Below are 16,003 nucleotides of genomic sequence, written 5' to 3'. Positions count from 1 at the left end.
GAGCCAAGTGTCAAATTTGAGGAAAGTCTCTCGCATGAACCTCAATTGTCGCATGAAGACACCTTTTATCTACCCCATGTTTGAGATGATGACTCAGTACACTCAGATGCAAATATAGAGCATGCAGATGCCGAGGTAGATCATACAGATGCAGACACAGAGTCTTCAGATACAAATCCAGTGCATGCATATGATGATCCACATCCAAGCCCAGATCGAGCTTCCAGCAGTGAATCAACTTCCCCTGTCATAAATCAGAGAACAAGGAGCTTAAGTGAGATGTATGCACAAGACCACCCAGCTGCTAGAAATGGTCTTGTTAGGGATAATTCTGATCCACGAAGGACTAGGTTAGAGCTTATTGAGCCTCCTCTTGCCCTCACTGCCATTGAACCAATGCCATCCTAGCATTGTCATTTGGTTCAGTCTTCTGATCCACAGTCTTATGCTGAGGCTGCTTGGCATCCCTCATGGGAGTCCACCATGGAGAAGGAGTATAACTCCCTCCTCGAGAACAAGACCTGGGATCTGGTCCCCCTTCCTTTAGGAAGGAAACTTGTTCGATGGAATTGGGTCTACAGGACCAAGAGTGTTGCAGATGGGCAAATCACCAAACAGAAAGACAGGCTAGTAGCTAAAGGCTTCCAATAAGTGCATGGCATTGATTATGATGAGACCTTTGCTCCAGTAGAAAAGATGGATTCCATATGCCTTGCACTTGCCATTGCAGCTGCCCAGGGGTGGGAAGTACATTAGATGGATGTGAAGAATGCCTTTCTTCATGGAGACCTATCTAAGGAGATCTACATGGAGCAGCCACATGGTTTCATTCATGATTTGTCTTTGGTCTGCAAATTGAAGAAATCTCTATACGACCTTAAGCAGGCCCCGAGAGCTTTGTATTTGAAGATGGATTCTTTTCACTTATCACAAAACTTCGAATGATGTAAGTCTGATCTGAATGTTTACATGCTCAGGACACATGATTCTCTTCTTATCTTAGTTTTGTATGTGGATGATCTCCTGATCACTGGTAGCTCAGCTTCATCCATTGCTGTAGTCAAGAGGTCCTTGCATGATAGGTTCTTGATGACAAACATGGGTCCATTACACTACTTTCTTGGTCTTGAGATCAGCTAGGATTCCATAGACATCAAACTCTCTCAGGCTAAGTATGCACAGGATCTCCTCAAGAGATTTCACATGACTGACTACAAGCCAGCACTGACTCCTTTTCTATCTAGGGTCCGCCTTGAGGATGGAGGTGACACTCAATTAGTTGATAGTACTCTCTACTGATAGCTAGTGGGGAGCTTATTGTACCTCACCCACTCCAGACCAGATCTCTCATATGTAGTAAGGGTAATTTCCAGATACATGAAGGAGTTGCATGAGCTACACTGGAATGTTGCCAAGCGCATCCTCTGATATGTGCAGGGCACCATCACCTTCGGGATTCACTATGCAGTAGGCACTGCATTGAATCTCCTTGGCTTCATAGATTTTGATTGGGTGGGCGCTAGCATTGATCGAAAGTCCACCTCTGGATATTCACTCAGTCTAGGGTCTGGCCCTATCTGTTGGTCGAGCAAGAAGCAGGTTGCTATTGCTCTCTCTTCAGCTGAGGCTGAGTATAGAGGAGTAGTCAACATCACCATTTAGGCTCTATGGATACAACACTTCCTCACTTACTTGGGCGTCCAGTTCCACCAGCCCATTATCATCTAGTGTGACAACTAGAGCACTCTAAAATTTTGCAGGGATCTAGTACAGTGACAACAGACAAAGCACATAGAGATCCATATGCACTACATTAGAGACTTAGTACATGATTGGGTCATTGATTTGCAATTCTGTCCTTCAGCAGAATAGACTGCCGACATTTTCTCCAAGACATTTACTGAGTAGAAGTTTCGCTCTCTGCACAATCGTCTTGGAGTGAAGGATACAGTTGCTTAGCAACTTTCTTTTCTTTTGATTACATTGTATTTTGGGGGGGGGGTTTCCCATGAGGTTTTTCCTCTTTCCTCAATTTTAGTACAAGTTTCACTGTATTTTCTGTGACCTTTGGCCTTAGTTGCCTGGGCCCATTTTCTATCTTTCCCCATAGTAGTGTTCAGGGGGGGTGTTGGAGGTACTACACACCTAGGACCTTCATTACTAGCACATGTGGACACTTAGTTAGAGCATGGGACTACATGCAAGATCCTTTCTGCATGATTTACTCCCTGATTTGCTCCTTCTTTAACTCCACAACTAGCCAGTTCTTGTGCATGATTACCTCCATGATTTTCTCCTCTCACTCCCCAACAGGCTAGTTCTTCTACATGATTTACTCCCTGACTTGCTCCTCCTTTCACTCCACAATTGGCTAGTTCTCTCCAGAACTTGTTGTAGGTGTTGAGTCCAGTCATTGATCACCACTATGGTGCATTACCTTGGGATCTTCACCCAGAAATGTTATATCATGAGCATTGTAACCTATTTTCTAAAAGAATCATTCTTTTTGTTCTTTCAATTTTATTTTAGTGTTTTTTCTATGCAAAGCTGTGTGTTCAACCTTTCCTAGCTAGATTCATCTGTGCAGGTTTTCTAACACATTTACAAAACACTCTCTGATGCAATTCCACCTTGGTCCCCTAGTGACTGTCAGAATTGATGGAATTGATGGCTTGTAAATAGAGGGATACAAATCTTGTACTCCAAAAGATGTCGACGAATAGGTTCACCTCACACAGGTGATATATATATATATATATATAGGTATTTTCCAACAATTTTGTAGGAGAAAAGGGAAACTCCAAACAATATATGTGTTTCACCACAAAATCACTTCAAATAATGAGCCCATGAGAAATGACCAATTGAAGAACCTATTTCTTATGATTTGCAAGCACGCCTGAGGGCCGACAAATGTAAAGAGTGCCCAGAAATGAGAAAATGGATTTATGGCAAAGGCCAAATTAGTTAGGCACACATTGAGGACATGTGGTTTTGATAGACATTGAATTTAATGAAGCATCAGAATCCCTATGAACAAGTGAACAATGAGAACCTTCAAGTTTTGGCGAGTACAGTAGAGCCAATAAGGCAGAGCTCACATTCATAAAAGGCCACAAAAGTAGTGGTTCACACTTGACTAGTGTAGTAGTTCGCTAGCTGTGCTATGATAGCATGTTAAACAATACAAAATAATACACCAGATATGACACATAAGTATGTGTTTATTATATAATCTATTATGAACTTTGGTTTTGGTTTTTTTTTCTATAGTAAGTTGTTTTTTTGGACTCTAATGACTCTTTATATTCCACACCCAAAACATTTAGTAGATGAGGCGAACAAAAAAGATGACTAATCCCCATTTCAAAAATCAAAAGTATCACTCTATCTTTACTTGTGTTAAGAAACAAATAAGGATTATGAACAAGCACTAATTCGGATGAGTGCCACAATGAAATTTTAAACAAAGGGGTTTGAAGATGAAAAGCATTATTAAATCTAAATTTCACAATATTTTTAATGTTATAGTGAATTTGTGACACTAAGGGGTTTGAAGGGGAAAAGCACTATTAAATCTAAATTTTACAGTATTTGTTACACTATCATACTTCTTTTCATTTTAACTCAACAAAACTATATTAAAGGTGGAAACCTTCTATCCATACTTTTCAAGAATAAAAAAAATGATAGTAAGTGTTTGAACCTAAATACAAAAAATAACAACCATTTTAACCGACTAAAGATAACCCCAATTAAAATATAATAAAAATTAATAAACTATATATAAAGAAAATTATTATTTTTTTCTTTTAGGATAATTTTTTAAATATTTTTGTATATATTTAATATAAATTTTAAAACCATTTTTTACATATTTTTTGGATGTTATATATATATATATATATATATATATATATATATATATATATATATATATATATATATATATATATATACATATATATATAGATATATATACATATATATATAGATATATATACATATATATATATATATATATATATATATATATATATATATATATATATATATATGGATATTGTTTAATTATTAAATGTTTTTATTTTATTGATTTCAATTACATTTCGAATTTCGAAATTACACAACTGAATCTTTGATAAATTTTGCCAACTTTTAACAAAGTTTATCCAAAAATATACCCGGTAAAAAATGCGTAATAACTAAATTAAATTTTTTTATTAAATTTAAGATTCTTTAATAAAATTTCTTGTTAAATTTAATAATGAATGATGATCGAAATAATGAAAATAATCACACAAACGCATTGGGAAATGTAGTCGATGTATATGTTGATTGGCCTCATTTTGTTATTTGAGAACTTTTTCTTTAAATAATTTGTGTTAATTGATAATTTGTTTATTTTTTTATTTGTTAATGTCTTATTTGGTTGATATATAAGATTGGTATTTTTTATTTGTTACGTCGTAAGGCATTTCCCTCTGAAATGAACTTCCCTAAAATCTACTTGTCATCATGTGTGTCATTAGATTATGTGTTAGATGATTAGAGGATTGTTAATCGTTCGATCAAGGGAAGGGAAGGTAGTTGAGTGGTTGGAACTGTTCACGATATTTGAAATAGTTGCAAAACAGTTGTGGTTTATTGACCCGTGTTCATACTCCATTTTTCCAGCACCATCTGGGCATCGAAGTTTCTCTATAGCAAGGGGCATCTGTAAAACTGAGGCACCATTCTAATTTATCTCACATAATTTGTTGTCTGGTTCAATACCACCATACCTTGGCGACATGGTAACTCTGCACCATTCTTTCTCATATTTGCAGCTTGTTCAAGTTTTCACAAAAACCTCAGTAGCACACAGGGCACCTGATGAGTCTGTTTTCATTACACTACTAGCAACTGATGAAAAGGCCCTGACCTTCCTCTTCTATAAAAATCTTGCGGCTGTCGTCGCAGTTTTGGCAAGGAATGAACCTCACGTCACCGCAACCATCACAGGGTTTAGAATGAGCCTGCACTGGGAAGCATTCCAGATACTTAGCTAACTCCCCTATTTCATGCAGTTGCTGAATTTCCTCAACCCCACCAATGTATTTTCCCCCAATAAACAACCTAGGCACCGACATGGGCTTCCCCAAAAGATCCTGCAATTCCTACCGAAAAGGGGAATGCATCGAAATATCCCGTTCATTGACCGAAACCCTAAAGCCTCGAAGAATCAATTTCACAATGAAACAATCCTCAAATGTTTTCCTTATTCCCCTCAAGCTCGTGAAATACAGAACCACCTTATCTTCTCCCCCGGGGGAGCCCTCAACTTAGCGTTTTTGATAGAGGATTTTTTGGATATGGGGGGTCGTTTGGTCGACCTCTCATCTATTATCTGCTGCAAAGTATTCACCCTCACCTAAATGCTGCTAGATCGGAGCCTAAAAGATTTTCCTGGGGTACCCTTTTTGTCTTCTTTGCTCTTACTTCCCGTGCTGCCATGACAGACCTCTAAAACGGGCTCTGTCGAATCTCTAGGGGAAATTTCATCCATGGCTTTCCTGGATGTAGAAATGAGATCTGGATCAAATAAGGTCAGAGATGAATCGTCTGATGATGACTGCTGCATCTAAATGGTTTTTGTGATTGAATCTGCAGGAGTCGTGGGTGAATCTGCCCCAGAGGAAGAAAAGCCCTTGAGAAATCCATTGCTGTTGTCCAAATGTTTCTTTAGATTCGTGTTGGGTATTGTTGAAGACGCCTGCAAATTTTCATCTACAATTTTTACGCCAGGGGTAACCTTGTGCCATATAGAGACCTGACAACTGACAACTCAAAAAACTTCAATAACTTGAAGAAGATATAGTATATTGGGTAAGATTTATTGTTTCCAATTCCATAAGAGCAAAATACTTTCTCACTCATGTCACAATTTTCACTCATACTTCTCTAAAGTTAAGAATTGTACTTATCAGCGGTCAAATGCATTCACAGGCATAGGGATCGTTTCACTACCTTTGTTGAACAGGGAATGATAATTTTGTATTGGGAGAAACATATAAAGAGCACTGCTCATTGAAGTTTTTTTCAGGCTTTTGTCTGGATTATTGAATGTATTAGAACTAACTTCAAAAGATGGAGGAACCAAAATACCTTTCTGTAGCTGATTGCTTTTTACTATAAAGGAAATTTGAGTTTCATCAACATTGAGTTCATTAGAGCTGTTCTGATACTCAGCAACGGATGTGTGGCAGGTTATATTCCTTTCTGATGATTGGTTTGGTTTATTATTTCACATTTCCTCCATGTTATATTTGTCCTTTCCCATTGAAATATTTAACAAATCCCCATATCTATATTCTTCTTTAGTTCTTGTTGAATAGGGTCATCATGAGTTTCTTCTATCCTTATTTTTGCAAGTAACGTAGACAAAATTTTTTGACCTTCTGGCAGGTGTTGGACACAAACATCACTTCTAGTGGCATCTGGAATAACATAAAGTTCCTGAAAATTTTCACGTGTTCTCACACTAATAGGAAGTCTGAAAAGAGCATCTATTTTAGTTGCTTGACCTTCATCATTATGATCTAGACCTAATATTTGAGACATTTCTGAAGCACTAAAGACAGATAATGAATTTGGCATGCTTGCAACATTTGAAGTTGGTGAGTTTGGGGATTCTTTCCAATTATTAGAATGCCGACAACCATTTTCTAAGAATTGTCTATCCCTCGGCATTTTCCTGTTTAGTCCATAATTTATGTTTTAATTTGTTAAATATACAATGAAATATAAAACAAATAAGTAAGCCAAATCCCCTTCAATCAATGTTTTATAAAGGTGTGATCAGTGTGAGTCATCTGCCATGCTCCCATGTTTATGTTATTGAAGAAACATAAAATGACTAAAGGTTGAACCAATTGTTTCGCTTAATGACTGCAGAGATTTTGGAGAGCTTTGGCAGAGCTAAAAAGTGTTCTAAAAAGGTGTGAGAATCGTGAGTCATCTGCCATGCTCCTATGTTTATGTTATTGAAGAAAAATAGAATCACTAAATGTTGAACCAATTGTTTCGGTTAATTATTGCAGATATTTTGGAGAGCTTTGGCAGAGCTAAAAGTGGCATCTGGAATGCCATAAAGTTCCTGACAATTTTCACGTGTTCTCATACTAACAGGAAGTATGGAAAGAGCATCTATTTTAGTTGCTTGACCTTCATCATTATGATCTAGAGCTGATATTTGAGACATTTCTGAACCACTGAAGATAGATAATGAATTTGGCATGCTTGCAACATTTAAAGTTGACGAATTTGGGGAATCTTTCCAATTCTTTGGATTAGAATGCCGACAACCATTTTCTAAGAATTGTCTGTCCCTGGGCATTTTCCTTGTTTAGTCCATAATTTATGTTCTAATTTGCTAAATATACAATGAAATATAAAACAAATAAGTAAGCCAAATCCCTTCAATGTTTTAAAAAGGTGTGAGTCGTCTGCCATGCTCCCATGTTTATGTTATTGAAGAAAAATAGAAGGACTAAATGTTGAACCAATTGTTTCAGTTAATGATTGCAAAGATTTTGGAGAGCTTTGGCAGAGCTAAAAAGTGTTTTAAAAAGGTGTGAGCATTGCGAGTCATCTGCCATGCTCCCATGTTTATCTTATTGAAGAAACATAGAATGCCTAAATGTTGAACCAATTGTTTCAGTTAATGATTGCAGATATTTTGGGGAGCTTTGGTAGAGCTAAAAAGTGCTTAAAGATTTATGGTTCGATTAGGATTGAAAGCATGAGAGTGAGCTTCAAGAGCATGGAAATTGATTATCTGAGATATAATTCTTCATCATCTATTGACAAGCTTGAGTGGACTACTGTAGAAGACCATGTGGCAGAATGGTTGGAGGTGTTAAGGAAGACAGTGAAGGTCTTGGTTTCTTCCGAGAGGAAGCTCTGCAACAAGATTTTTCAGGCATTTGATATTGAATTGTGGATAGATTTCTATCAGAAATTGGTTTTAAGAAGCAGTATGAAAGCACTAATAGAGTTTGGAGAGGCCGTTGCCCTGAGCCAGAGAGAGCCTCAAAAGCTGTTCAATTTGTTGGACATGGTTGAAGGATTGGAGAGATTGAAGGAGGACATCGGGGTGGTTTTTGAATGGCCTAGTTTCCAGGAGATTAGGCTTCGGTTGAGAAAAATGGAGAAGCACTTGGTGCACAGTGCTTGTCAAGTTCTATGGGACTTTGGGAAATAGGTGGAGGAGGATTCAGGGTTGTTTGTTGATGGGAGTCCACCAAAGGTTACAAGCTACATTATGAATTATCTCAAGTTTATGTTGACTGAATATGAGGAGGTTATGGCAATGGTCTCAGGAATGGAGAGCAACACAAGCCTTGCAGAGGTTGTTAGTCATGTGATGGATTCTTTGGAGTTGAGTTTGGAGACCAGAGCCATGGGATACAATGCATCTGGATTGTCACACATATTCCTCATGAATAATTATTGGTATATCTTCAAGAGAGCTAGAGACAACAAACTAGGGAATCTGTTGGGTGAGGCATGGCTAAAGTAGAGGAAGAGATTGGTTAACCAACATGTTTTGGGTTATGAAAAGGAAGTATGTATTCCCCTGGTGAAGATTTTGAACAGAGATGGACTGGTTGTGTCTAGTGGTGGAAAAGGAGGAGCCAGGGATTTGTTTAAGCAGAGAATATGCTCATTCAATTCCGCATTTGAGAAGTTATATGAAGAGGACAAGAATTGGTTGATCTCTGATGAAGAGCTCTGAGAGGGAACCTTTACGAAAATTGAGCAAGCTATAATTACTGCTTACAGGAACTACATTGAATATTCTAGCATATTGCTTGATCATTCTACCAGTGAAAGCAAACATTTGAGATACACTCCATAGCAACTCGAGTTTATGTTATCACATCTATTTACACAGAGATCAAGTAGGACTGGATTGTCCAACTAAAATAAAGTAGATATTCCAGGCTAGCAAGGTCAAGGCTTAAACACAACTGCATGATTACTAGGCACCCTTATTCTTTTTGGTCAATTTGGAGGTCTCTGTTAATTACTTACAGATTTTTTATCATCACAATCTATCAAATTACAAGCTTTTAATATAGGGTATGTGAGTTCTTGGGAAATTAATATTCAGATATTACATTTGGTGCAAAGCATGTAGTATTGTAGGCATTTATGGTCTTTAGTGGGCCCTAAATTATTAGGTTTTCATTATCCAGCTAAGAGTATTACAAATTATCCAATTTTCTAAGAGTGGATGCAATGCTACAATGTACTGTAAGTTATTTTGACAAAAAAAAGGGGATAATTGAGTACATGGAATACTTGTAAATGGGATAACTGGATACATGGAGAACTTATGAGAGAGGGCTTCCAGATTCCAATATCATAGCATAACTTATGGGCTGAATCTTTATTTTGAAGTTGCTCAAAAGTAGCTCCTTGTCATATTCTCACTATGGCTTGAGAGGTCGAGGGCCACACAATTGTAAATGTGTAACATGAGAAGTCATTGCACTCTGTTTTTTTTAAGAGAGGATATGTGATATTCTTTTATTGACTGTGGAAGGATCAACACTGATTAATTTTCATTACACAAAATGGTACCAACTCTCAAGGCCAACAAGCCTTGATTCATAAATACGTTTAAAAGGCCATACCACTAGTGGGGATGAATCCAACTAAAAACTTGGCCTTGCATTGAACAGGACAATAATGACTATTAAACTAGTTATATGTTCTCAGCGTTATCATTGTATAGGGTGGTTGCATTAAAAGTCATCTCACTTGGTGTAAAAGATGTCAAAATTAGATTGTAATCTGTTTGATATGACTTATTTATTGTGTATCTTGTGGCCTAGAGTAAGATGTTTTATCTTGTTGTTACAAGCATAAAATCTCCTCTATCCCTTCCATAATGGATTATGTTTATGTTTTCTTGGAAACGTATCTACATTGATTTGAAATCCCCTACATAATCTACTAAGAATTTTTTTAAAGCACCAGAAGTTGCAATTCCATTTACCTTCGTAGTTTATAAATTTTATGTTTAATTTGGGAATAAATCATCATGTGGTCAGGCAAAACTCGGTATAGCAATGCCTTTCTGTAGCTGATTGATTTTTACTATAAAAGAAATTTTAGTTTCATCAACATTGAGTTCATTAGATCTATTCTGATACCCAGCAACGGATGTGTGGCAGGTTATATTCCTTTCTAATGATTGGTTTGGTTTATGATTTCACATTTCCTCCATGTTATATTTGTCCTTTCCCATTGAAATATTTAACAAATCCCCATATCTATATTCTCCTTTAGTTCTTGTTGAATAGGGTCATCCTGAGTTTCTTCTATCTTTATTTTTGCAGTTAACATGGACAAATTTTTTTGACCTTCTGGCATGTGTTGGACACAAACATCACTTCTAGTGGCATCTGGAATGCCATAAAGTTCCTGACAATTTTCACGTGTTCTCACACTAATAGGAAGTCCGGAAAGAGCATCTGTTTTAGTTGCTTGACATTCATCATTATGACCTAGAGCTGATATTTGAGACATTTTTGAAGCACTGAAGACAGATAATGAATTTGGTACGCTTGCAACATTTAAATTTGACGAGTTTGGGGATTGTTTTGAACACTTTGGATTAGAATGCCAATAACCATTTTCTAAGAACTGTCTGTCCCTCGTCATTTTCCTGTTTAGTCCATAATTTATGTTTTAATTTGCTAAATATACAATGAAATATAAAAAAAATAAGTAAGCCAAATCCCCTTCAATCAATGTTCTAAAAAGGTGTGAGCATTGTGAGTCATCTACCATGCTCCCATGTTTATGTTATTGAAGAAACATAGAATAACTAAACGTTGAACCAATTGTTTCAGTTAATGATTGCAGAGATTTTGGAGAGCTTTGGCAGAGCTAAAAAGTGTTCTAAAAAGGTGTGAGCATTGTGTGTCATCTGCCACGCTCCCATGTTTATGTTATTGAAAAAACATAGAATGGATAAATGTTGAACCAATTGTTTTGGTTAATGATTGCACAGATTTTCGAGAGCTTTGGCAGAGCTAAAAGTGGCATTTGGAATGCCATAAAATTCCTGAAAATTTTCACGTGTTCTCACACTAATAGGAAGTCTGGAAAGAGCATCTGTTTTAGTTGCTTGACCTTCATCATTATGATCTAGAGCTGATATTTGAGACATTTATGAAGCACTGAAGATAGATAATGAATTTGGCATGCTTGCAACATTTAAAGTTGATGAGTTTGGGGAATATTTCCAATTCTTTGGATTAGAATGCCGACAACCATTTTCTAATAATTGTCTGTCCTTGGGAATTTTCCTGTTTAGTCCATAATTTATGTTCTAATTTGCTAAATATACAATGAAATATAAAACAAATAAGTAAGCCAAATCCCCTTCAATAAATGTTCTAGAAAGGTGTGAGCATTGTGAGTCATCTGCCATGCTCCCATGTGTATGTTATTGAAGAAACATAGAATGACTAAATGTTGAACCAATTATTTCGGTTAATGATTGCAGAGATTTTGGAGAGCTTTGGTAGAGCTAAAAAGTGTTTTAAAAAGGTGTGAGCATTGTGAGTCATCTGCCATGCTCCCATGTTTATGTTATTGAAGAAACATAGAATGACTAAATATTGAACCAATTGTTTCGGTTAATGATTGCAGAGATATTGGAGAGCTTTGGTAGAGCTAAAAGGTGCTTGAAGATTTAAGGTTCAATTAGGATTGAGAGCATGAGAGCGAGCTTTAAGAGCATGGAAAATGATTATCTGAGATATAATTCTTCATCATCTATTGATAAGCTTGAGTGGACTGCTCTAGAAGACCATGTGGCAGAATGGTTGGAGGTGTTAAGGAAGACAGTGAAGGTCTTGGTTTCTTCTAAGAGGAAGCTCTGCAACAGGATTTTTCAAACATTTGATATTGAATTGTGGACAGATTTCTTTTAGAAATTGGTTTTAGGAAGCAGTATGAAATCGCTGAGAGAGTTTGGAGAGGTCGTTGCCCTGAGCCAAAGAGAACCTCAGAACATGTTCAAGTAGTTGGACATGGTTGAAGGATTGGAGAGATTGAAGGAGGACTTCAGGGTGGCTTTTGAAGGGCCTAGATGCCTAGAGATCAGGCTTTGGTTGAGCGAAATGGAGAAGCACTTGGTGCACAGTGCTTGTCAAGTTCTATGGGACTTTAGGAAACAGGTAGAGGAGGATTCAGGGTTGTTTGTTGATGCGATTCCCCCAAAGTTTACAAGCTACGTTGTGAATTATATCAATTTTATGTTGACTGAATATGAGGAGGTTATGGAAATGGTCTGGGGAATGGAGAACAACACAAGCCTTGTAGATGCTCTTAGTCATGTGATGGATTCTTTGGAGCTGAGTTTGGAGACCAGAGCCATGGGATACAATGCATTTGGATTGTCACACATATTCCTCATGAATAATTATTGCTATATATTCAAGAGAGCCAGAGACAACAAACTAGGGAATCTATTGGGTCAAGCATGGCTAAAGCAGAGGAAGAGATTGGTTAACCAACATGTTTTGGGTTATGAAAAGGAAGTATGGGTTCCCTTGTTGAAGCTTTTGAACAGAGATGGACTGGCTGTGTCCAGTGGTGGAAAAGGAGGAGCCAGGGATTTGTTTAAGAAGATAATCCACTCATTCAATTCTACATTTGAGATGTTATATGAAGAGCACAAGAATTGGTTGATCTCTGATGAGGAGCTCAGAGAGGGCACCTTTACGAAAATTGAGCAAGCTATAATTCCTACTTACAGGAACTGCATTGAAAATTTTAGCATATTGCTTGATCATTCTACCAGTGAAAGCAAACATTTGTGATACACTCCAGAGCAACTCGAGTTTATGTTATCACATCTCTTTACACAAAGATCAAGTAGGACTGGATTGTCCAACTGAAATAAAGTAGATATTCCAGGCCGGGAAGGTCAAGGCTTAAACACAACCGCATGATTACTAGGCACCCTTATTCTTTTTGGTCAATTTGGAGGTCTCTGCTAATTACTTACAGATTTTTTATCATCACAATCTATCAAATTACAAGCTTTTAATATAGCGTATGTGAGTGCTTGGGAAATTAATATTCAGATATTACATTTGGTGCAAAGCATGTAGTATTGTAGACATTTATGGTCTTTAGTGGGCCCTAAGTTATTAGGTTTTCATTATCCAGCTAAGAGTATTGCAAATTATCTAATCTGCTAAGAGAAGCTGCAAAGCTACAATGTACTATAAGTTATTTTGACAAAAAAGGGGATAATTGAGTACATGGAATACTTGTAAACGGAATAACTGGATACATGGAGAACTTATGAGAGAGGGCTTCCAAATTCCAATATCACAGCATAACTTATGGGCTAAATCTTTATTTTGAAGTGGCTGAAAAGTAACTCCTTGCCATATTGTCACTATGGCTTGAGAGGTCGAGGGCCACGCAATTGTAAATACATTTGTGTAACATGAGAAGTGACTGCACTCTGTTTTTTTTAAGAGAGGATTTGTGATATTCTTTTATTGATTGTGCAAGGATCAGCACTAATTAATTGTCATTACACAAAATGGTGCCAACTCTCAAAGCCAATGTGCCTTGATTCATAAATACCTTTAAAAGGCAATATCACCAGTGGGGATGAATCCAACTAAAAACTTGGCCTTCCATTGCACAGGACAGTAATAACTATTCAAATTAGTTATATGTTCTTAGCGTTATCATTGTATAGTGTGGTTGCATTAAAAGGCATCTCACTTGGTGTAAATGATGTCAAAATTAGATTGTAATCTATTTGATATGACTTATTTATTGTGTATCTTGTGGCGTAGAGTAAGATATTTTATCTTGTTGTTATAAGCATAAAATCTCCTCTATCCCTTTCGTAATGGATTATGTTCATGTTTTCTTGGAAACGTATCTACATTGATTTGAAATCCCCTACATAATCTACTAAGAGTTTTTTTAAAGCACCAGAAGTTGCAATTCCATTTACCTTCGTTGTTTATAAATTTTATGTTTAATTTGGGAATAGATCATCATATGGTTTGGAAAAACTCAGTATAGTGTAGATTTAGATTGGAAAAGGAACTAGTATGTAGAAAATGGTCTCCCAAGTCTCAAGACAAGTATCCTATGTGTTGTCTACAATTTATGTTTAATTTGGGAATGATCAATATATGGTTTGCTAAATTTAGGTGTAATGAAATTGCAATAAGTGGTAGTATTTGGTTAATGTATGTGATTAAGGTTAGAGTTTATTTGAAAGCATATGACTTTATTGTTGTGGCATTGGCAATAACAATATATGGTATAAGATTTTTTGCTTATACTATTTAGGTTGAAACAACTTTTTTGATATTGATCTAAAACTGTTTTTGATAGTCTAAGTGTTCATTTTCTTTAGATGTCTAACAACCTTTTTGGTCTTGATCTAAAACTGTTTTTGATAAGCTAAGAGCTCATTTTCCTCCAATGTAAAAAGAAAAAAATTCACTACCCAAAACCCTAAGGCATCTATTAACAATGGAAGTCTACGATCTATTAGATTGTAAAGTCATTGCAAAGTAAATCAACTTCCTTAATATATGTATCCAACGATGATAGGTCAATAAATTTTTCTCATGGTTATAACTTATAATGCTTTATTATGTGCTGCATTAAAATACATGGACTCTCCCACAAGGAAACGACGTTGTGTTTAGACAAATTAGAAAGAACAAGGGTTATGTTTTGGAGATTTTCGCTACAATTTGTTTTTGGTGTAGTTTAACTTATAGACGAAATGGTCTTTTTCACAAGAATTCACCAAAATCTGGCAATACAAATTCAAGATTTTTTGTTGTTTAAATTACATTTTTGAATGCATAAATGGATTTAGCACCCTGAAAAATCCATGGGGCACTGGAATTATGCAGATTAAACAATTTAAACTCAAAATTTAAAAAATCTGTTGAATTTTGATTAAAATTAACCAGAAAAAACATTGTGAAAAATGCCATTTCCTCTGTAAGTTAGACCATTTTTAAAGAACATATCATTAGCTTAGTGTTAATGCATTGAAAAGATCGTATTATAATTCTATGGAATTTCCTTTATTTTTTCTCCTTTTTTTCTGGTTTCAATTTCCAGTTTTTAGAGTTGAAATGAGCTCTAGCCTACAATGCTATGTATTCATAAACACATTTATTTACGATAAGACCTTTATCTCTGACAAAGATTTTCCTAAATTAATAGATTGCTAACATTTGTTATCTATAATTTTCACAACAAAATCTGTGAGCATTCAAGTTGTCTGTAAATTTCAGATATCAACGAGAAGAAGCAAGAATTGAAGCTTTGGTAAATCTCAAGATTTCCAAAGCTGAAGCTGCAACCAAAAATCTTAAGGTATAGCGAGTGTGCCTATAAATATTGGGACACATTCAAGAATATTTCTATAATTCTGGTTGTTTACAAAATTTAGAAAAAGTGAATAGATATGTTGATATTTAGGTCATTGACATAATGCACACACTACATGGATAAATTTTGAACATAAAATTTACCAGTTATATGTAGTGTTAAAGACCACAACAAATGTCGAAGCAATTTACAGTGGTATTTAAATATTTCTTGCTTGCGTTAATAGAGAACGATTTTCATGGTCGCATTTTTAAAGAACATATCATTATCTTAGTGTTAATGCATTTAAAAAATCGTGTTACAATTCTGTGAAATTTCCTTTATGTTTTCTCCTTTTTTTTCTGGTTTCAATTTCCAGTTTTTAAAGATGAAATGAGCTCTAGCCTACAATGCTATATATTCATAAACACATTTATTTACGATAAGACCTTTATCTCTGACAAAGATTTTTCTAAATTAATAGATTGCTAACATTTTTTATCTATAATTTTCACAACAAAATTTGCAAGCATTCAAGTTGTCTGTAAATTTTAGATATCAGCGA

General features: G+C 35.9%; 1 protein-coding gene and 1 pseudogene across 1 annotated transcript; one reads left to right on the top strand and one right to left on the bottom strand.

Moving 5' to 3' along the window:
- Positions 1-4,853: 4,853 nt before the first annotated feature.
- Positions 4,854-5,919, bottom strand: LOC149182534 (uncharacterized; annotated as a pseudogene).
- Positions 5,920-12,095: 6,176 nt separating this feature from the next.
- LOC149182533 (exocyst complex component EXO70A1-like) lies at positions 12,096-12,887 on the top strand. The gene has a single exon (XM_089414586.1). It carries the CDS (start codon positions 12,096-12,098, stop codon positions 12,885-12,887), a length of 792 nt encoding a protein of 263 aa, XP_089270712.1.
- The last annotated feature ends 3,116 nt before the right edge of the window (positions 12,888-16,003 follow it).

The sequence above is a fragment of the Pinus tabuliformis genome, chromosome 3_2, assembly GCF_031772625.1.
Source record: "Pinus tabuliformis cultivar Carrire ecotype Pingquan chromosome 3_2, CPIR1, whole genome shotgun sequence".
NCBI classification, from domain to species: domain Eukaryota; kingdom Viridiplantae; phylum Streptophyta; class Pinopsida; order Pinales; family Pinaceae; genus Pinus; species Pinus tabuliformis.
The sequence above is the reverse complement of the archived record's forward strand: the minus strand, read 5'-3'. Positions and strand labels throughout refer to the sequence as shown.